At 40.8% G+C, this 20,002-nt stretch overlaps 4 protein-coding genes across 7 annotated transcripts; 3 read left to right on the top strand and 1 right to left on the bottom strand.

Annotated features, from left to right (window-relative positions):
* The first annotated feature begins 7 nt into the window (after positions 1 to 7).
* On the top strand, positions 8 to 2,322 carry LOC135485282 (UPF0696 protein C11orf68 homolog). 2 transcript variants are annotated; one of them, XM_064767136.1, is made up of 3 exons: positions 8 to 220; positions 718 to 954; positions 1,056 to 2,322. In XM_064767136.1, the coding sequence occupies exons 2-3, from the start codon at positions 728 to 730 to the stop codon at positions 1,582 to 1,584; spliced, it is 756 nt and encodes a 251-aa protein (XP_064623206.1). In that variant the 5' UTR covers positions 8 to 220; positions 718 to 727; the 3' UTR covers positions 1,585 to 2,322. The 2 variants fall into 2 exon arrangements, with proteins under 2 accessions (XP_064623206.1, XP_064623207.1); XM_064767137.1 differs by lacking the exon at positions 8 to 220 and adding an exon at positions 238 to 593.
* A 1,417-nt stretch (positions 2,323 to 3,739) lies between these two features.
* LOC135484888 (UPF0696 protein C11orf68 homolog) lies at positions 3,740 to 4,354 on the top strand. The gene has a single exon (XM_064766585.1). It carries the CDS (start codon positions 3,740 to 3,742, stop codon positions 4,352 to 4,354), a length of 615 nt encoding a protein of 204 aa, XP_064622655.1.
* Positions 4,355 to 4,569: 215 nt separating this feature from the next.
* LOC135484531 (RPA-interacting protein B-like) lies at positions 4,570 to 7,892 on the bottom strand. Its single transcript, XM_064766106.1, has 7 exons — positions 7,791 to 7,892; positions 7,270 to 7,443; positions 7,082 to 7,160; positions 6,841 to 6,952; positions 6,348 to 6,411; positions 5,674 to 5,814; positions 4,570 to 5,325 (listed from the first exon to the last, which is right to left on the bottom strand). Exons 2-7 carry the CDS (start codon positions 7,348 to 7,350, stop codon positions 5,296 to 5,298), a joined length of 507 nt encoding a protein of 168 aa, XP_064622176.1. The 5' UTR covers positions 7,351 to 7,443; positions 7,791 to 7,892; the 3' UTR covers positions 4,570 to 5,295.
* A 13-nt stretch (positions 7,893 to 7,905) lies between these two features.
* LOC135484530 (uncharacterized) lies at positions 7,906 to 19,730 on the top strand. Of its 3 annotated transcripts, XM_064766105.1 has the most exons (16): positions 7,906 to 7,938; positions 8,238 to 8,305; positions 8,820 to 8,864; positions 11,202 to 11,345; positions 11,586 to 11,836; positions 12,170 to 12,276; positions 13,101 to 13,684; positions 14,802 to 14,940; positions 15,249 to 15,313; positions 15,620 to 15,690; positions 16,025 to 16,093; positions 16,272 to 16,368; positions 16,668 to 16,710; positions 17,367 to 17,524; positions 17,863 to 17,940; positions 18,098 to 19,730. In XM_064766105.1, exons 2-16 carry the CDS (start codon positions 8,261 to 8,263, stop codon positions 18,248 to 18,250), a joined length of 2,049 nt encoding a protein of 682 aa, XP_064622175.1. In that variant the 5' UTR covers positions 7,906 to 7,938; positions 8,238 to 8,260; the 3' UTR covers positions 18,251 to 19,730. The 3 variants fall into 3 exon arrangements, with proteins under 3 accessions (XP_064622175.1, XP_064622174.1, XP_064622173.1); XM_064766104.1 differs by lacking the exon at positions 7,906 to 7,938 and having other exon boundaries at positions 8,120 to 8,305; positions 12,170 to 12,267; XM_064766103.1 differs by lacking the exon at positions 7,906 to 7,938 and having other exon boundaries at positions 8,120 to 8,305.
* The last annotated feature ends 272 nt before the right edge of the window (positions 19,731 to 20,002 follow it).

The following is a 20,002-nucleotide window of genomic DNA, read 5'->3' as shown; positions in this document are numbered from 1 at the left end:
GAAACAGAAACCGGAAGTGAATATGTGCGAATATCAACAAAAAACCTATCATATTTTGCGAATACAAAACGCCCATTTTTACCTTACCATAGACTGATATTTCATAAAAATCACTTGGGTAGTTTCATTTGACCATATGGTACATACTCAACATTGATTGTTTGATTGCTTCTCAATGAATACTCTGTGAAATGCTGCTTTCTAAAGAGTAAATATTTAGGTACGGTACTAAGGTCTAGCCAGGTCCTACACCATACACTGTGACTGTGCACAGGAACAACATGAGTCATGACACCTCATTTTGTTTGATATCTGTCAGTCTTCTTCAGTGTGATATTAATATGCGCACCAAAAAATGTTCCGCAATGGCAAAATCGCAGAAGCGATGTGAATGATGCTGACATGATGATGATGATGATGATAATAAAGTCCGAGTAGGCCTACCCAGAGTCTAGAGAGTAGGCTTGGCCGGCTAAAAAAAGGAAAGCAACACGCTGTCCCCTGGGCCTGTTGTTTCTGTCGACTGTGACCTACTGGCCAGCACAGCAGATTGGATGACGATCACCATGACTGAATGGTCACTGATCACGGTGGTAAGAGTCCCATTTCTCTTTTCAGCCTGAAGGGGAGAATATGATATATCCTGTAGTCGGATTTTTGCAATAAATCCTGTTGATTTATTTCATACTTGGAAAACATTGTCCTTTTTTCTTTCAGAAAACAATCAATGGACGCGAGTGGAGAGGTTCCAAAACACATGTGTCATTATGTACCACATTCAGGACCTCAGGAACAAGCCCAGTCTTCTGAGTCCCATGTCAGCCGAGATTCTGAGTATTGGGCAGCTGAAGCCTTGGCCACTGATATGGATCAATCGGTTTCTTACTGCCCTGATGTCATGAATGAGCCAATAGAAGATTGGTTGCAGGAGAATCGCCCATCCATCTTATCAAGGTTTGTATGGGAAATTCCACAACACATTTTGTTCAGTCATTGTCCTTCTTTCTTTCTTCCTTCTTTCTATCTGTTCATCTACCTATCTGTCTATCTTGCAGATCTGACGGTATTGGTTGGATCGACGTGTTTGCACCAAGTCAGATGACAACAGAAGAGACACCGGATCCGGACGTGACTGCTTTGGAAGAAGCGTGGGAAAGTTATCAGAAATCCAGAGAACCCATCAACCAATTCACCATCACTCAACTTGCAAAGACTTTTCAGGCAACAGCTGGGAAATGGCTCTTTTATGTTGGCACTGGGGATAAAGTAGACTCAGTCTGGGCTAAAGTAGCCAAAGCTGTTGTGAGTGGAGACCTTTGTTACTATGCCAAAATTAGCCCATTTGATCCATCAGGGTCTGGATCACATGTGTGTTGTATGTATAATGACGATTTCACCAATGAAGACGAGGTGATGGCCTTAGACAAAAGAATCCGTGCCAGTGGAATCTATACCACTCTGCTCTACAAACCAGATGTGTACACATATCTTGGTATATACCGGAATAATAAATGGGAAGTTCGTCCAACCATCTATTTGAGCGTCTTTGACGTTGTCACTCGCCAGTCAAAAGTCACCTTGTAGAAGGAGTTGTCTACTGGCCAGCGTACCATCTCTGTCCACTCACTATTGCTGTATTGACCAGCAGGCCAGTGAAGCTTCCATCAAATTGCCAGAGAGTTGGCTAGGGATTATACCAAAGGGGGTCTTACCCTTTTTGCAGTCATTCTTCATTGACACAGCAAAAGAAACTTAGTGTCATATTTGAATTGTAGAACACTGAAAGGCAGTTAGTCATCAAATTGAAAATAATGCATTGTTAATTAAGGAATGTTACTTTTAGTTTTTTGAAGCTTTGTCCATGAAATGGAGTCTGTTTACTTTTAGATGTCCTGATGTTTTGTGCCATGCCCCTCTTGCTGTAGAGTAGCTTGTGTTCATTATTGCAACTAATCCATTTTTACATTTGTCAATTCATTGTTATAAACCAGGACTTGTTTATGAGCAGAATTTGAAAACAGAGTTAAGGTTTTTCTGTTGACCAGCTGATTTGATATGCAGTTTATATATGTTATCCGGTCTTCTGTTCCTAGTCCAGATTTGTTAACAGCTCTGCATATGAATTGGCTAGGCCGTTATGCTATGCAGGCTGGGTATTCCTGACACCGCAGTAAGTAAAATTTTGTTTTGATTTGTTATCAAAGATTTCATCCTGGTGGTTCAGAAATAAGTTGGTTGTTACAGGCAAGTTTATCAGTTTTAGTTTTCTTATTATACAAAATGTAAAAACAAGATTCAACAATAAACGCTTATTTTATATGACACACTGACTTGTTAAATGCTGTTGGCGATAAGTGAGAATTTCCCTCCGTCTGCTTATTTCTGTCTCTGAAATGGTTTTAGGTTTTTGAGACCAACACCCATACACACACATCAGGCAATTCCTCGACGACCCTTTCTGGCTCCATCCTTTGGATGAGACATTGTCCTTGTGCATTCTATAGTTACTGGAGAACTCCCATTAGATCGGGACAGGACTTTGAAGAAAAATAACAATGACTTCTACATAGCCAGTCCCCACGGTATACAGACTGGGTGTATTTATGACACCATATATAAAACTTCGTTTTGTACTATTATTTGCTAGACTACATCCAAGTCTAACAAAATTAAAGGTGTCCATTTCCACCGAACATATGTTCTGGTATTTCCTTGTGTCCTCAAGTATGCCAACAGCTGGAGCCACCATATTTCGTCTCGGACCTGAATATGTGGAAATATGTCGAGCAGATAAATAAAGAGGTCATCTGTGAAACTTCCTGTAGTCATTGTCAGAGATGATGAGCACACATTCACACTTTGATGTGTTATGACTTGCACTGTGGACTGCTACTAGTTAGCCCAGCCTTTATCGGTGTCCACAATTATTCCTTATCTCTACATTCTCCACTGGTAGGGCTTCATCAGAATTAAGAATTTTCTTGGAGGAGTGAAGTGTTATCTGTTCTGACCCAGACAGTCCTTGACGAGGAAGGCACTACTCAGAAGCAGAGATCAGCTGCGTCCTGAGGTAGACAGGTACATGTAGAAGCTGATTTATCATGACAACTAAAGATAACCACAATACCTGGATACAGGTTATGTGATACAGTGTAGTTTGCTGTGGTTGGCATGGTTGCTATAACCAGAATGGTTAATATCGTAAGGTTCTCCTCTTGATTTATTAGTTTCGAAGGCTTTCCATGCCTGGAGGGATATATGGATGCAAGGAAGAGGTATAGCTGATCCATGTCATATGTCTGTTAATCAGATATGAATATTTGCAGTAGGTTTATTGGCACCGCTGGTCCTCGTGTATATGATGTTTGTCTGATGCCTTGTTGAATATGTTTATGTTTGTTCTTTTTGCACTTCATACACAACTATATGTTTAGCTGATGAAGTTCTCTTAATTTCAGTACACAAACATACAACAGACATCATGGAACATCCTGCCTCCTCCATGTCTCATCTACCAAAGATGAGAGTCTCAGCTGAAGCTGCGGAATTCATGGCCTACAATGCTAATCCGAAGGTTGTCTACAGCCCGAGATTCACGAAAGAACCTATCGATGACTGGTAGCAGGGGAGTCGTCCATCTGTTCTATCAAGGTTTGTAAGTTCTTTATTCAGTTATTATGGCAGTAAGAGAAGTGGCCTGTTTTTGACCTGGCGTTTGTAAAAACTGTCAGATGGGTACATGAATGGTTTAAAGAGAGTCATAAGCCGAGGCAGTAAAAAAAATCCAGATACTCATTCAGTGTCACCTTTTCGTTTATCTTTTACTTCTGATGGCATTGATTGGATCAGCGTGTTTGCAAAAGACTGGAATAAAACCAAAGTGATATCAGATAGTGAGGGTCTGCTGGCAGCATGGGAACGTCTCCAGGCATCTGGAGAAACGATCGACAAAACCTCCATCACTTGTCTGGCAAAGACTTATGGAAAAACCAGTGGTAAATGGCTCTTCTTCGTGAAGACAGGAGATAAAGTAGGCTCAGTCTGGGCTAAAGTAGCCAAAGCTGTTGTGAGTGGAGACCTTTGTTACTGTGCCAAAATTAGCCCATTTGATCCATCAGGGTCTGGATCACATGTGTGTTGTATGTATAATGACGATTTCACCAATGAAGACGAGGTGATGGCGTTGGAACAGAGAATCCGTGACAGTGGTATCTATACCACTCTGCTCTACAAACCAGATGTGTACACATGTCTTGGTATATACAAGCAGAAGAATGAATGGAATGTTCGACCAACCATCTATGAGAGTAACTTTGAAGTTGTCTCGCGCCAATCAAAAGTCATCACTAATTAGAAAGAAACAGCTGTTCAAAAGTTTTTTCACAATTATCCATCAAATTCATTTGAGTGGTCTATTAAAAGATTAGCCAGTTATATGCCGCACCGGTACATCCTATATTACATGTATTCCTTTTGATCAAGAACACATTACTTGTTTGTATTGAGAGTCGGAGATTAACACCCTGTAGGCCAGAAAAACAACACAGTTTTTTCAAGACACAAGTCCTCAGCTTTAGTTATGTTTATTTACAAAATGTACAAAAAAGAACGAAACAATAAAGTATATAATCTTTTAAAGTGATGCACAGTCCTTGTGAGGAAAAGACGAAATTCCTCCATCTAAACCCTTCCTACATAACCATTCCAGATTTTGAAAAAGAGCCATGGTTGATGAAAAATGCCTGGATTTCATTGATAAGGGATAAATCTGACAAGAGGAAATAGTGATCCCTGTCACCTGGGAAGTTTTCCTGAACCCTGTGAACCCATGTATTTCAAACAATTGAAATACAAGTCGGTCACACTTTTCATCAAAAGTAACTTCATGATCTTGACAAGCAACATCAAAATGAACTCGTGTAATGTAAAAGGCTTTTTGCCCGTAATAAATAGTGCAATGATCTTCAAGATCACAGAAGGGGCAAAGAGGGCTTATCTCAGGTGACTTATTAACTTAAAACCCAAAAACACGAATATAAACTGTCTCTTTAATGAGGACAGTTATTTTAAGACAATGATCCTTCAGTGTTCATATAGTTGTCCTTGCAGACTGAAGCAAATGTCTCTGTGACTAGCATTTGAACAGTTCATGTTTTCCCCAAGTCCATCACTTTCACGTCTCCCTTTCAATTGAACCCAACGGATTTGGTATTGTCAGCCAAAGTCCCAGTGAATGAACGACTATGTGGAGACCTATTGTCCTACCATGTCTCATGGTCCTTCTCCTGTTATACTTCAGATTACAATGTGCATGAAATCACAGGCCTGAAACAACATTGGAGAGAACACATTAACTTAGAGAGTTTATTCCTCCTCTTCAAAGAAGGGACAAGCAGGAGGGTTGGACCCATGACCTCCTGATAATGACTGAACCAAACACTTGAACCACAATGCCATTGGTCTCTCTGAATTGCAATCAAGAAAATGTCTGTGTAGAAGTTCACCATCTTGAATGAAACGAGCCGCATAAGAAAAGTCTTCACGGCATAGATGCAGCCATCAGAAATGACATCTGGCACAGCAGCATCAACTTACAGATCCTACTCTAAAGAGGCAGAGTTAAAATGCCGAGTATGATTGACTGAAAAGAAGAAGAACTTGGGTGCAACCTACCTGACATGTCATGACAATATTGTCTATACCAGCCAATTCAGTAACTTGGGAGAATTCAGGTTCAGCAGCACAGTTGGCTTCATGCATACTCTGACCCTCATCAAGGCTTGTCTTTATATCGCGTATTGTCAGTGCATCAGCCTGAAGAAGTTTTAAAAGTATTGAATACTTTTGTGATCAACTTGTTCCTCTCCCTCCTGTGTGGCAAACTACTGTCGGGCACAGGCTTGGGTTACTGCCATTGCCCTGGCACTGGGTACACTGAATCTTCGCCTATAGTAGAACCTCCCTTAGCGGACACATCTCTACTAAGGACAACCTCTCTATTAAGGACACTAGTTTTGGTCCCAAATTGGTTGTTTCCATTCAATTTGACCTCTCTAATCAGGATACCCCTCTATTAAGGACAGCACTTGTCAGTCCCGAGGGTGTCCTTAATAGAGAGGTTCTACTGTATCTCATTCTAAATCTAAGAATTGTACCACAGAAACCTGCTTTCTTTGTAGTATTATCTAAGGATGAGATAAGGGTTGTGACCTGCCCATGGTCAGAATCGTTGTCTCAGTGGTGGGTAGTGAATCCACTATGTTGAGATCATAAGTGTGTCATCTTTAGAGAATTCGACACCACTGCCCAGTGAGGAGCGTAGACATGATACCAGAAAATAAACTGACCTCAACATTGATCCTGAAATCACATTTGCAGAATATCACAGTCTTGTTTTCCATCAAAGGATGCCTGAGGAAAAAATTTAGCAACATGAAGAGAAAATACAGCCACTTGTGGTCTTGCCACTGATACAGGATTCATGAGACTAGGGCAGGCGGCAGGTCTGGCACTAAATTAGTGTACTACGCTTACTCAGTGCAGGCTAACTCAAAAATATCACTTAAACTCCCCCTGCATGAACGAGTTTTATTGGTGGAAAAGGTTCTCTTAAAAATCACATGAAACCCAAGTCCACACCTCTATGTGCGAGTCTTCTCATAATATAGATAATTTCTTTCTCCTTTGCCACCAGACATCTCATGATTCGATGAGCTCAGGTAAAGTTCCATCATTGCATACCAGGTTCAGGTGTATGCTCCTCCTCTCGCACACATTCTCAACCAGGAATAACCGATGGTAATTTGCAGTATTAGGTGGACAAATCAACTTAGTTCTTACTTTTTACATAAAGGACATATAACTTCATCCGTATGAAGCTGTTCCACGCGAGAGCAGAGATCTCTCTCCTCATGATCAAGTAGTTTCTCATACTCTTCAACTATCTGGTTTTCTGGAATGAAAGCACAATTACATTAGATAAACACCATGCTTGCTCCTTGAGGGTTTAAATGAGAGGCCTTAGATGATCTGTGAACCATAGTCCAAAGTTTATGGGCCATAATTTTAAGAATTTGCTTACCCTCTATTTTTAATTCTTGTTGAATTTCATCAAATACAGAGAGCATTTGCTCTAATTCTGTCTGTTCTCCATCAAAAAACTGAAATTGAAACAGACAGGTAGAATATACATGTATGTACCATACATAAGTAAATGGTGATCTAAAGCAAACAAAAGTGACTTTTCTTTTTCTCCCTACTTACACTTACCCTGAAGCCGTCATCATCCATGAGGACAAGCTGAGGTAATCCATCCACTTCATCCTGCAGTTGTAGGTATTCCTCGGCCATAATCTTTTCCACAGAACTTGAGTCAGCATTGCCAAGATTTCGGAACTTTGCAATCAATTTTGTCCTGTTTTTTTTCAAGTTGTCAAAACATCTCTGGAGTGAAAGAATATGAGGGAATACAGACCAGAGCCAGAGGCCTCAAAATCAAATTGGAGCTATGTCTTTGCATGTCTACAAGAACTTGAAGTAACTGAGGCCAACAGACTGTATGAGTGTATGAAAAACAAATATGGCACCTTCATTCAGGGCTGAAAAAAGTGAAAGCTGACTGACTTTTTTGTAACACCCTGTACGTCAGTGTGTGTATATGTCACATTATGTGTAGGTGCTGTAGTGTATTACATGGCCAGTATGCATTACCATTGGCTGGGAGATTTCAAACAACATTTCTTCAAAAAAACATTTCATCAGAAATAAAGTGTTGATAAATGTCTTTTGACCTTTCTATATTTATCTTTCCATGAAGATGGAGTTCTTTTATTTACATAAATCGTCTGAAATTTCGACTTTTGAGTGGGAGAGCTTTTCGAATCACGCACCACTCCAGCCATTTTGGATACAACAGAAGTACATGATGGAACAGGAAAGGTATGGCATTAAATTTCGAATCACAAACAACAGCATTCAATGTAAATTTGTGTAAAGATTCTCTGTTAGTCACTTGGTTGTAAATTTTTAAAAATAGCTTTTTAACTACACTTTTTGTCGAGAAACAAAGAGTTATATTGTTGTCTGCATAACAGTTACGTCTCATAGAGGGCGCAGGCAACAAAAGTGCCAGCTGTAGATTTTTGTGTTTTATTCATGTTTTGTTGCTGAAAAAGTCATTTAATTTCAATGATAATGAAATATGGATCTGATATTTGGCACTCTTGTTTTAACTACAGTATTTGTGATCATTCTGAATTGTATGATATTCGGAAGAAGAAGGGATCGAAAAATTGTAAAACTGAAAGTGAGTCTAAAATAGATTATTTTTTGTGTTTTTATTTTCACTTAGCCTAGGCCTATGTCAGTGACAGATGTATACACATGCTGACAAGATACATGTGACCTCATCAGATGGTGCTACCAAAACATGGTCTCTGGTGTAGGCGTACTGAACCTTGTAGGCCTATAGCAGCCTATAGAGGCTAGATGGTGACGCTATGACTATGACTTGCTAGTGAACAGAGAGTGATGACGATGATGTTGTGATGTGCTGCATGGCAATGCCTGGTATGCATTGCTTCTTCTTTCTCATAGTGATCTACTCATCGTGGATGGTGTTGGATCTTGTTTGAAAGAATTTCTTTGTCTCTCTATTTCTTTTGTCATTTGCTCTCAGGTATAATGGGGAAATTGGCTATTCTAAAAAGTGCTATGATATGTGTGATTATGAATGATGGATGTCTTGATTATCATCAAGAATAATACTATACTCCTACAAGCAAAAGTTCTCTACCACTTTTTATATCATTTTCTTCCAGGCGGACTCGGTAGATAGTATTCTAAGGTTCCTGCGAGATTCAAAGGTATGTTCTGCATCATCAACAGTTTTCATTTGGTTTGACTTTTCACTTTTCTTTGGACAGTTTTGATTGACATTGTTTACAATAAAACTTGTGATGAATGCAGGTGGTATATTATTCTCAAGTTTACCAGATGTATGAATAAGTAAGTGTCTGACTCTCATAAGTCAGGTGATTGACACAATACATGGATTTGGCCATAACAATCAACATTACCCACAAGCTCACCCTCAGGTGGAAGCTAAATGAAATGTACATCACTTGGTATGAAGAAATGGCCCCCGTGTTCAGGAAGCCAGGCCTCATCAACAAAGGATCTCCTTTACAGGCTGATGGCATAATTCTATCATCCAATCTGTGTCCCGTTTCATTCACCTTTTACCTGGGTGTGAGCTAAGTTGATTGTATGGTCAGATCCAAGTATTCTTTCATTTTACATGGCATACTCATTTTGACTACTGTATACCTACATGTAGTGTATGGACTACCTGTTTTTCCAGTACACAAAAGAAATGAAACTAAGAGTTGTTTGAATAACAAAAGACTGTGACACAATACACAATACTGACGTACAAATACCAATTCAAATTGGCCAACTCATATTAAAACTGTATTCTTAATAATACTGTGCTGACGTTATTTAGTGGTTTTGGTGCATCTGTTTCACATAGACCCACGTAAAATACGTCTTTTCTACAGGCGCCCTTCACCCGGCTAAATAGCGCCTACACATTATGTACATACTGAGAGATAATAATATAGTTTATGCAGGGGCTATTTTCATCATCACACAGGGTTGTTATGTAACCATAACTAGGATGATCTGCTTGTCTTTGGGCATTAGTGAACAAATGAGTAAAGCAATGCATGGCTAAAGTGCACAGGGGTTGCACTTCTGTTCAACACCTCATATTTACAGTACTAAAGCCAGTGCTGGTTTGAAGTAGTTGCCTCTCATAGTGAGAATCTTTGGTAGTTCAAAGCATGAATCAGCTTGGCCTGTGAAGCCTAATAGAAACGAATCGGACAATGATAAATGTCAGGTCTGACAATATGAATAGACTTTAGTCATCGTATCACACATTTTAGGTTGGTTAAAATTCAGGACTGACCCTGGTTGTCGAGTAGTTTCTACTTGTCCTTCAGTTAGAGTGCAAATTTCAAGTGTTTTTGAGTCTGGGTTAGATTTTTTGGTCATTTGTTATAGATATTCCATACACCAATTCCTCCAAATCATTTTCAAATAGTTTGGTAGCTTTGTGTTGATGATGATGAGACGGGCATTAATATGACTATTATGTGCAGGTGTATCGTACATGTTATTGTTATACAGCAAGTATCTGCCTCATCATGTAATGACACTCAACACTATATCATCTTAATGTTGTCTGTATGATAATAGTATTGATTCACTTGCAAACTAATGCAGAGAAGCAGTCTGTGCCCAGGCATGTACTCCCTGCAGGCTTGATTAGCAACAGGTGTGTCATCATTATCATTGATTGGATTATTATCACTGTCTTGTTTGATCAGCATATAATGTCAGAGTCTTGTACTCTATGCAGTATGATCTAGGGACTGGCTGCTGCCATCCATGTATGCAAGTATGCAACCAGTAAAAACCAAAGATTAAAATCATGACAACACTCGTAGGGTAACATTATGCCTGAAAACCAACCTACACCTGCATGTATTACACACCACATCATGATTGATTGGTACCAGCATTGTGAACCTTAATTATGTAATTGGTAAAAGTAAGATTTTACACATATTTTGTCCATTTATAATCTGGATCAACTGACCAGAATTTGACCCTCTAAATTGTAAGAGGATACTGGTGTAGCGCCTAACATCACCTCATTTGTTATCAATCACATTAGTTGTTGGAAGGTCAATAAATATAATGTGCCATGGAAGTGCTGTAAAAAATGGATTGCCTGGTAGTTGTCTGACATGTTTTGAAAAAGTGTTTGACATTGATTTTTTAGGGACTTGACGTATTGACATGACTGGGCTCATGCAAATGAATTCATGTCAATATCTAAATTGTCTGATATGGCGTGATCCCGAATTGATTATCTTTTGACCCAGTCGGGTCTGGAGTGTCTTGAGGAGTGTAAGGAATGTTGCGACATTGGGGTGGCACTGTTGATAGTTACTGAGTCCCTATAAAGAGGGCAGATCTTAAATGGACACCAACATTGCTATCTCCCAGCCGTCTGCATATCTTAACCATTGGTTGTCCACCTCGATTAGCACATGCACAATGACCAACCATTTAAACCACAACTCATGAATTTAAAGAATACTAATAGATCATGACCATTTTCACTCCAGCTTTTCCCGATATGCTTTGAGCGAGGATGGAGATTACACAAATTTGAACACGAGTGTAGAATCTGGAAGAAAGAGCCTTCCTCAGGGTCGAGCTGTTCTCACAACCTTTTTGCTGCCAGTGCTAAAGTCAAAGCCTCCGCTCAGGTGAGATATCTTGCATTGCGAGAGACCGTCCTTTATAGATGTTGGTCTCCCTTCATTTCTATGTTGACCTGCTTACTGATACTATTCTTCACCTGGTGAGCCTTTTATTGTCTCCACTACAGTTGAGCACCATTTATGGTCATTGGCCTGTTACTAACTTCATCTTCTTCCTCCCTGCTCCCTGCTCCTCTTCGTCCCAAAGCATGTGTTGTCTTACTGAACCAGTTATATTTTCTTCAGAATGCCGTCAAATTCTTGCGTGATATCAGTCGCATCATGGAGTGGGACCCTGGTGTGAGGAGTGTCACCTATCTGCGAGAGGCTCCTGAAGAAGTGCCAAAGAGTAAGGGGCCAAATAGCAATAACGTCCAGTGGGATGTTGTACAGGAAAAGATACCAGACGAGAGTAAACAATGGAAAGTCTGGTGGAGAAGGAAACTACACATTCCAATCCCTGAGGATTTCGCTGTGAAAAATAGAGTGTATTACAGGTCAGTGTTTATCCATGTATCAAAATTACGAAAAAAACTAATCTAATCACATTTGGTGGTGCACATGTCTAAGGAGTGGGCTTGGGAAACAAGCTGTTGGGATGGCTGGAAGCACTTTCCCTGAGTACCTTCTTTGCAAAAACACCAATATGAGAATCAAAAATAGTATCAGTCATGCAATGGAGAGTATAAAAGGTTAGTGCTGCTGATTGAAGGTGTTTCAGGCAGTTACTAGCTGGCATGTGTCAGTTGATTTCATCCTGACATCAGCGGTAGACATCCACCCCAGAACTAGAAGACCTTATTAAATCATCAGTTTGATTTCTCTTCCAGATACTGGAACAAAGAAGATAACGGTTGCTGCTGGATGTTTCAGTTCCCTCAAAGCAAGGCGAATAACTGGGTGTTCTACCTCGCTCAACCTCTTGAAGGTTTGTTTGGTCGGTGTTCATCTTACAGTCCTAAGCATGCCTAGGTGAAGGCCAGGTGAAGGTTGTCTCTCCAAGCTCGGGTCAAAGTCGTCACTTCAAGGTCACCTGAGTAGGTGAAGGTGTTATATCCAAAGTCATCTATTTCCTCTAAAGCTGTTGTGTGGATGCTCTGTTTTCTTTTGATTTGCTTCATTGCAGAGTTTGATGGTGTTTGTAGTTTTGAAACTTTACAAATGTAACCAGCTTTTAGCCCTCAAGGGGTGAGTGCAGAAGGTTCTCCAGAGAGTCAGAGGATGGTCATAATCTACCTGACTAATGTGTTCTAAAATGACAAGGGGAGGGGAGCTGGCTGGTTTGCATGTCGTTTAGGGGAGGTGAAGTTATCCTTTCTGTAGCTTCTGCATGCTCATGATTGGTCATTCTATTGCAGCCTACGTATCTATCCATCTGCATGTCTTCGTATGCTTGCCAAAGCCCAAAGCAAGGGAATGCTTGTGGAAGCCTGATGAAGCATGCAGCCCATTATTAACTATGTCCTCTGTTGCCAAGTTTCCATTTTCATTGCTGGTGTTTAAACTGTTTTGCAACGTTCATCCCCATTAAGTTCAATTCCTCATCTTTCATTGCATTTGTGAGTAGGTACATGTACTCAGGGACAATTTTGAATAGTTCCTTTTTCATGGTGATGTGAGTAATTGAATTGGTGTCATGAGACAACAGGTGTAGTACAGTACAAGGAGCACGGCACTAATGTCATGGACCTGTTGAAACTCTTTGTCTAAAACTTCTGTTATACGATATTGTTATCATCATCAACATGATCATTATTTCAGAATTGGACCACTGTATGTTGACCATTATCACCTCAGATGGCTGTGATAAAACCTCCCCTGCTCAATTCCTCGCTCCATTCCGTCACTTCCTGTTCTACCGGAAGGAAACATGCTCAACGCTGCAAACCATCACATTACCAAGACCAGAATCACTTGAAAGTAGTGAGGGGAAACTTCCAACTCCTGTGTCAAGTGGGACATTCATAGCAAAAGATACGAATGAAAATACTAAAGAAAAGCCTAAGGAATCTGACTCCTTTTTGCCTGTGAAGAAAAATGAGTTTAGTCTATTCAAACGTGTACGAACTATGATTGAAGAGAAGAAATCACAGATAGAAGAAAAGAGAAGAATTAAAAATGCTAACAATTCATCTACAGCAAGTCCCAAAGAGCACAAGACAGGGGTGCCTAATTCAAAGGAGCAAGACCAGACAGAAATTATTGCCCAAGCCCAGGGACTCATTGCGTGTGGTCCAACTAAGGATCATATGGAAGGTTTTGACGACTCGCCATTTGATGAAATCGATCCTGATAGCGAAGGGTTAACAACCAGTACTCCTTTGCCATCTAGTCCAGAAGGAAAGGTAAGGCTGGTTTTATCCATTTGGAGTTTTGAAAGTTTGGATCTTTCATTTCATGAAGAGACTTTGTGCGCTTTGCTCCAACAGTTATGATTGAAGTCATGCACTGTCTCATGTTCCCTGCATGCAGTCATGCACTGTCTCATGTTCCCTGCATGCAGTCATGCTCTGTCTCATGTTCCCTGTATTCAGTCATGCTCTGTCTCATGTTCCCTGTATTCAGTCATGCTCTGTCTCATGTTCCCTGCATGCAGTCATGCTCTGTCTCATGTTCCCTGTATTCAGTCATGCTCTGTCTCATGTTCCCTGTATTCATTCATGCACTGTCTCATGTTCCCTGCATGCAGTCATGCTCTGTCTCATGTTCCCTGTATTCAGTCATGCTCTGTCTCATGTTCCCTGCATGCAGTCATGCTCTGTCTCATGTTCCCTGTATTCAGTCATGCTCTGTCTCATGTTCCCTGTATTCATTCATGCACTGTCTCATGTTCCCTGCATGCAGTCATGCTCTGTCTCATGTTCCCTGCATGCAGTCATGCTCTGTCTCATGTTCCCTGTATTCATTCATGCACTGTCTCATGTTCCCTGTATTCAGTCATGCTCTGTCTCATGTTCCCTGTATTCAGTCATGCTCTGTCTCATGTTCCCTGTATTCATTCATGCTCTGTCTCATGTTCCCTGCATGCAGTCATGCACTGTCTCATGTTCCCTGCATGCAGTCATGCACTGTCTCATGTTCCCTGTATTCAGTCATGCTCTGTCTCATGTTCCCTGTATTCAGTCATGCTCTGTCTCATGTTCCCTGTATTCATTCATGCTCTGTCTCATGTTCCCTGTATTCAGTCATGCTCTGTCTCATGTTCCCTGCATGCAGTCATGCACTGTCTCATGTTCCCTGTATTCATTCATGCACTGTCTCATGTTCCCTGCATGCAGTCATGCACTGTCTCATGTTCCCTGTATTCATTCATGCACTGTCTCATGTTCCCTGCATGCAGTCATGCACTGTCTCATGTTCCCTGCATGCAGTCATGCACTGTCTCATGTTCCCTGTATTCAGTCATGCACTGTCTCATGTTCCCTGTATTCAGTCATGCATTGTCTCGCCATTATATTCTAGGTTGAAGGCAAAGTGAGGCTGCGCCCACTGTACAGATCACAGACGGTTTCTGACAATATGATGTCACCAAATAATGAACGTCTGCAGCGAGGAGAGGATAAAGCCAGGCGGCATACCTCAGAGAAGGGAGCATCTATTGGTGAGTGGCCCAATAGCGCACTTGTTTATTTTCAGATAATCACCCGTTAAACTGAGTTTTGAACAAGTTTTGAATATGGTTACCGCTGATTCCCAGAATGAACGAACAAAACTACCGGTAAATGATATCACAGCTGACTTTCAAATTCAGATGAGATTTTCAGATGAGATTGCCATTCCAGATGACATCTTGTCGGGATGTGTAGAAGATGTTATAGCATATCTTACAGAGATGACCTTCTGTTTAGTTGATTGCTGAAAGCGATTCATTTGAACAGGAGTTTCTAGAGAATCTTTTGCATATTGCAGGTAACATGGGCGATGTCCAGTACAAGACATTGTCCAATCATTGTGCAGCAGAAATCATGGCAGAAGTAAGTGGTTTTGAGCAAATCATGCGTCTGCAGATCTGATTCATATGCCACCATGCTCATAATATTGAATCAATTGAAGTTAGAAATCAAATGTACGGTCTTATAGCGCTTCATACTGTACAGCTGTACTGTAGGTCAGTTGAGACAGAACATTTAATAGAACACCTGTCTTACCTGAGACCTGTAGCAAGCGGTAACAAGTACATGTACTGATTCTTGAGCAATTGTGCTTGTTTTATGATGATCAGTGTCAATGTTTCAGTCAAAGTTTTCTCATGATTTGGTCTAATCGTGATTTCATTGCAGATAATAAAGATTGGTAACTTACAATTGACTGACTCTCCTGAAGAACAGGCGAAGAGTACTGGAGGATGGGTGTAAGTATGCTATCCTCCCCACGTTTTAACCCACCTACAGTATAATATTTCAAAAGGAAATCCTCATTCCAAATGGACAACTTCCCTTCATCTGTGTTGAATATTGTGAGCTTATGTGTGTTGCAACTTTGATTGGCACCAAGGGTGGAGTCGCCAAAGTGGTCCATCGAGGTGATTCCACCTTTGTCCAGGGAGGAGCCGTCAAAGTGGTTCATCAAGGTGACTCCACCTTCGGCCAGGGAGGAGGAGCGGTCACAAGCCACTCATGTGTCTCACTTGGTTTGCGTCTGTTTCAGATAAAATAACTCTCAATTGTTCCATTCTGGTGTTTCAGGTTCTATGGTATGGATAAAGAAGTTGTTGTCCTGAAGAAAGTATGTGATCCAAATTTTCCGCTACATTGGTGAGTGTCCTGTGTAAATTGGGATCAGGTATGTCCGATGTCACGATTTAAACAGCTGACCAGATGTGGTCATGCTAGAAGCTTTGATCAAGACGGCAGAGTAGTTCAAGGCAGACAACTCATTACCGGAAGGGCTAGTGTTTTTAAGCCCACTAACTGTTTCATTGTCACTTTTCAGCTATCTGGGCAAAGGCTTGATCAAAGCCACACCTAGGACAGTTTGGGCGGCCGTGAGGAATCCACGGACCAGGTTCACCTATGATGAGGGCTTGAAGGTGGGTTGGATTACCTCTGTGAGTTAGAGAGGAATATTGGCCAAATGACACCGTCCTGACCACAAAGCTCTAGGGGTCTGTGTCGGAACTCTCTCGGACAGTTACCAAAAACAAACCGACTGTCTAGCTTGAATCTCAAGTACATCGAACGCCATAGAGGAAGTGGAGGAGAAAGACGTATCGTTGCAAAACAATTCAGGTTGGACTGTAAGAATAGTGTCTGTTTACATTGTCAGTTGTGATTCCATGATGTACTGTCAGAACTTAAATGACTTAATGTCAATCCATTGATATTTCAGAAAGTTGATGTCATCCATGATTTTGGAAATGGCTTGAAAATATGTAAGTAGAAAGAGCGCAGGGCATTTTTGTGTCAAAATCAGGGCATTACTGGTGAAGACCACTGAAGACCGTTCTGGTTAACACCTTCAGCGCCGAACCACGTAGATCGACGTGGCCCAAATCCCCCTCCCCTTTGAGCTGGTTAACGGAGTCTCGTGGACTTCATGAAAGAACTACGCCATCGCCATCTTCACGACGAGGATGGAACTGAAAAGACGAGAAAATGTCTTTTCAGTTGCTACCTTGCCCTAAAGATGGCGATGGCGTAGTTCTTTCATGAAGTTCTGAACTACGCCATCGCCATCTTCAGGGCACGGTAGGAACCGAAAAAATAGTTTGGTCCTTTCAGTTCCTGTCTTGCCCTGAAGATGGCGATGGCGTAGTCTTTCATGAAGTCCATGAGACTCCGATAACCAGCTCAAAGAGGGCGGTCCGGCGCTGAAGGTGTTAATGAAGTTAACATTGTGCTAAAGCTCGCCACTGGTCCCCCCCAGATCTGGCTGCTATGTCAAAGTCCCCTGTGGCCAAACTTGCTTTCTCTCGGCAGTTTACAGGTGGCAGACTTGGAGAATGTGCACTTGGTTCAGGGATTCACACTGGCAGAATACTCCAGTTGTTGCCAGTGAGTTACATGTGATGTTTTTCTCCGATTCCAGTATATTTGTACCACGAAGTCAACCAGCTGTTCAAAAAGGAGTCGAGGGAGTTCTGCGTACTTCAGGGAGAGAGGTTAGAGGGTGAACGGTCCATCCTTACGCTGCAGTCAGTGGATTGGTTAGGATGCCCTGATGACAATGATGTACCAAGGGGTCAGGTGTGTAGGCAGAGTAGCAGCAAGTTTTCATGACAGTTTTGTGGCATGCATGACTGTAAAAAGCTGTTTAAAGCCAACGTCCTTATCCTGGCATGCAAATATACCGTAGTACGTTTTGTGACCTGTGAAACTGTACTCAACTACTTCACACTCCTTAAATGTATGCCTAGTTGAGTTCAATGACACTGCCGTTAAGGAAAAACATAACAACTTGCAGGTATTCGTATCAATGCTGTGATGCATTGAGAGAGATTAAGAGTGAGATACTTTTAAATCTTTTTCAATATACCAGTATTCTACATCACCAAGCTTCACATTCTGTTCATTTGCACTTGCAGTTCCTTGCCAGTGGTTGGATCATTGAGCCAGCATTGATAGATAGTAAGATATACACCATGGTGACTTACGTCTTACAGGTAAGCATTGCAGCCAGCATTGTTTAAAATACATGCCTCGTCCATCTATATTTGCATTCAGTTCCATTTAAATGATAAAGTTTACCTAAGCCAAAGAGTCTGTTTTCCCAAAGATGATTCACGGCATGTTTTCTAGTTGTCCACTTCTCTATTGCAGCTCAACCTTGGTCTGTCAAAGACGACCAATGCAAACCTCGTGGATGAGATAGCTACCCGACAGCCGCAGTGCATCGCCTTATTGAGAGAGTACCTCGTTCCCTCTGCTAAGATCCAAGAGACCATCCAGGGCTTCCAGAGCAGTGCACCCTGAAGTGATATGGTGTATCCAGAGAGGTGTTGTTGGTGATATAGTTTGGTTGAAAATCAGAATTTAAGAAACTGTCATTTAGAATGACTGTTCATATTAATGGTGCTTTTTCCTCAAGAGGTGGATCTGTAGTAAATGTATTAGGCTGATAGTGAACTAGAAGGTACTCTATACTGGCATTCAAGCCAGTGTTGGTGAACAGAGAAGTCTGAAGCCAAATTTAATTTTGAAAAAAACCCTGATATTGGTAGGTCTTGATTTGCTTTTAGGGGTGTTGTTAGTTAGTCAACATGCATTAGGCAAGGACTGGAGATGTTGCCAATATCTTCCAAAATGTAAGTGAGAGGTGAACCTTACCATATTCGAGAGGAGTATTTTGTGTTTAGCCTTGTGTTGGTTTCAAATAATTACAGATATTGTGGTTGAATGATATTACCATTGTCTCTTCTTACCTCTGTTAATACGATATCGTTGTGAGAATTGTTATGTCCTTATTAATAAAGGGTCATGTTTATCCAGCCATCCAAAATGTGTGTATTGATGACAGGAGTCATTTTAGAGGTGGTCAGTCATGTCATGCAAACTGACAAATCGGTTATTTTTGTTATGATAATTTATTTGCTGTTGTATGTATCAGTGCTGAAGAATGTTTTAAAACCTATGCTAGGTAAGCTTGCATATTTTCTGTTTCTTTGATTCCTGAGTAACAAGCCTTGTATTTGGGTCCTAATTGTACTCCATTGTTTTACATGTATGAAAAACCAACAGAGTGCATGCCTTGAGTTGTCCCTTGAACTACATTAGACTACTTTGGATTAAGGAAATGGATATCTACTTCACCAGGTTTAGGGGTACATGTATGCATGAATTTGCATGTTTTATTTATTCTTCTTCTTGGTGTGCTTATTGATACTAATGTGTATATGGGATATAAGGGATCTTAGTCTTCTAATCGCGGTAAATAAAAGTGTATTTTGTATAGCATTTTGCAGGACCAAACCAAGAATATGTAACGGTCTGCATTATCTTGAATTCTAGTTCAGGTTGGGGCTTGTCTTTTTCGTCATTTTCTACACATTTGTGATGATTGATTGTGATATGAATTCTGGTGTGTACACGCAATTTCAACGACCTGGCAAAATTGTGGAGTGTGCATGGTTTCCGACTATATCATGTGGGGAGGCATCGACCTTGCCTTGTTACTGAAGGTTGCCATGAGCCCCAATGCCTCTTGAAAAATCTGTCTTCCATTGTCCTTACAGTCATCCTAGATGCTCAGCGACATGTCACCTTACTTTTTATCCCTATTCGGACAGGTTTATAAAGAGTTCACGTTTTCACACATCATTTTTCACGGGTCATTCGTTACATAAATAACAAATAAGTTATTTCCAAAGAGCGGCCCACAATTGCTCCCATTGTCACTTTTCACCCTCGGGTCGTGTCATGTCATGTTTTCAAGCATAAGTCAGTTTACCAATATACCGTACTTGTGACAGTGTGAATACGATTTATGTACATTGTATATTTAAGGGTTCCTGTCGTTGAAAAATGACAAGACTCAAGATTATAATCAATTAATTTATTCATTCAGTATGCAGTACAAATTGTTGTTAAGTACATTACAATGGCACATTTATAAATATTCACCCACAGAAAACACTCTGCAAACGCCCTTGTTTACAACAACTCTTTCCAAAAATAATAAGGTTGTGAAAATAAAGGATTCCATGTAGTTTACAAAAACAAACATGT

Source organism: Lineus longissimus, chromosome 3 (genome assembly GCF_910592395.1).
Source record: "Lineus longissimus chromosome 3, tnLinLong1.2, whole genome shotgun sequence".
Taxonomy (NCBI): domain Eukaryota; kingdom Metazoa; phylum Nemertea; class Pilidiophora; order Heteronemertea; family Lineidae; genus Lineus; species Lineus longissimus.
Note: the sequence above shows the minus strand (reverse complement) of the source record. Positions and strands in the feature narration are given on the sequence as shown.

Excerpts from the sequence above, each read along its gene's own strand:
- LOC135484531 (XM_064766106.1), bottom strand. The coding sequence starts at position 7,350 with ATGGCCGAGGAATACCTACAACTGCAGGATGAAGTGGATGGATTACCT. Across the intron at positions 5,815-6,347 it reads ATTTCAGGATCAATGTTGAG|GCTGATGCACTGACAATACG; the intron begins GTCAGTTTATTT and ends AAACTTCTTCAG. Across the intron at positions 5,326-5,673 it reads ATATTGTCATGACATGTCAG|GCCTGTGATTTCATGCACAT; the intron begins GTAGGTTGCACC and ends ATGTTGTTTCAG.
- LOC135485282 (XM_064767136.1), top strand. The coding sequence starts at position 728 with ATGGACGCGAGTGGAGAGGTTCCAAAACACATGTGTCATTATGTACCA. Across the intron at positions 955-1,055 it reads CGCCCATCCATCTTATCAAG|ATCTGACGGTATTGGTTGGA; the intron begins GTTTGTATGGGA and ends TCTATCTTGCAG.
- LOC135484888 (XM_064766585.1), top strand. The coding sequence starts at position 3,740 with ATGAATGGTTTAAAGAGAGTCATAAGCCGAGGCAGTAAAAAAAATCCA.
- LOC135484530 (XM_064766103.1), top strand. The coding sequence starts at position 8,201 with ATGGATCTGATATTTGGCACTCTTGTTTTAACTACAGTATTTGTGATC. Across the intron at positions 8,865-11,201 it reads GGTTCCTGCGAGATTCAAAG|CTTTTCCCGATATGCTTTGA; the intron begins GTATGTTCTGCA and ends TTTTCACTCCAG. Across the intron at positions 17,525-17,862 it reads ATGATGTACCAAGGGGTCAG|TTCCTTGCCAGTGGTTGGAT; the intron begins GTGTGTAGGCAG and ends TTGCACTTGCAG.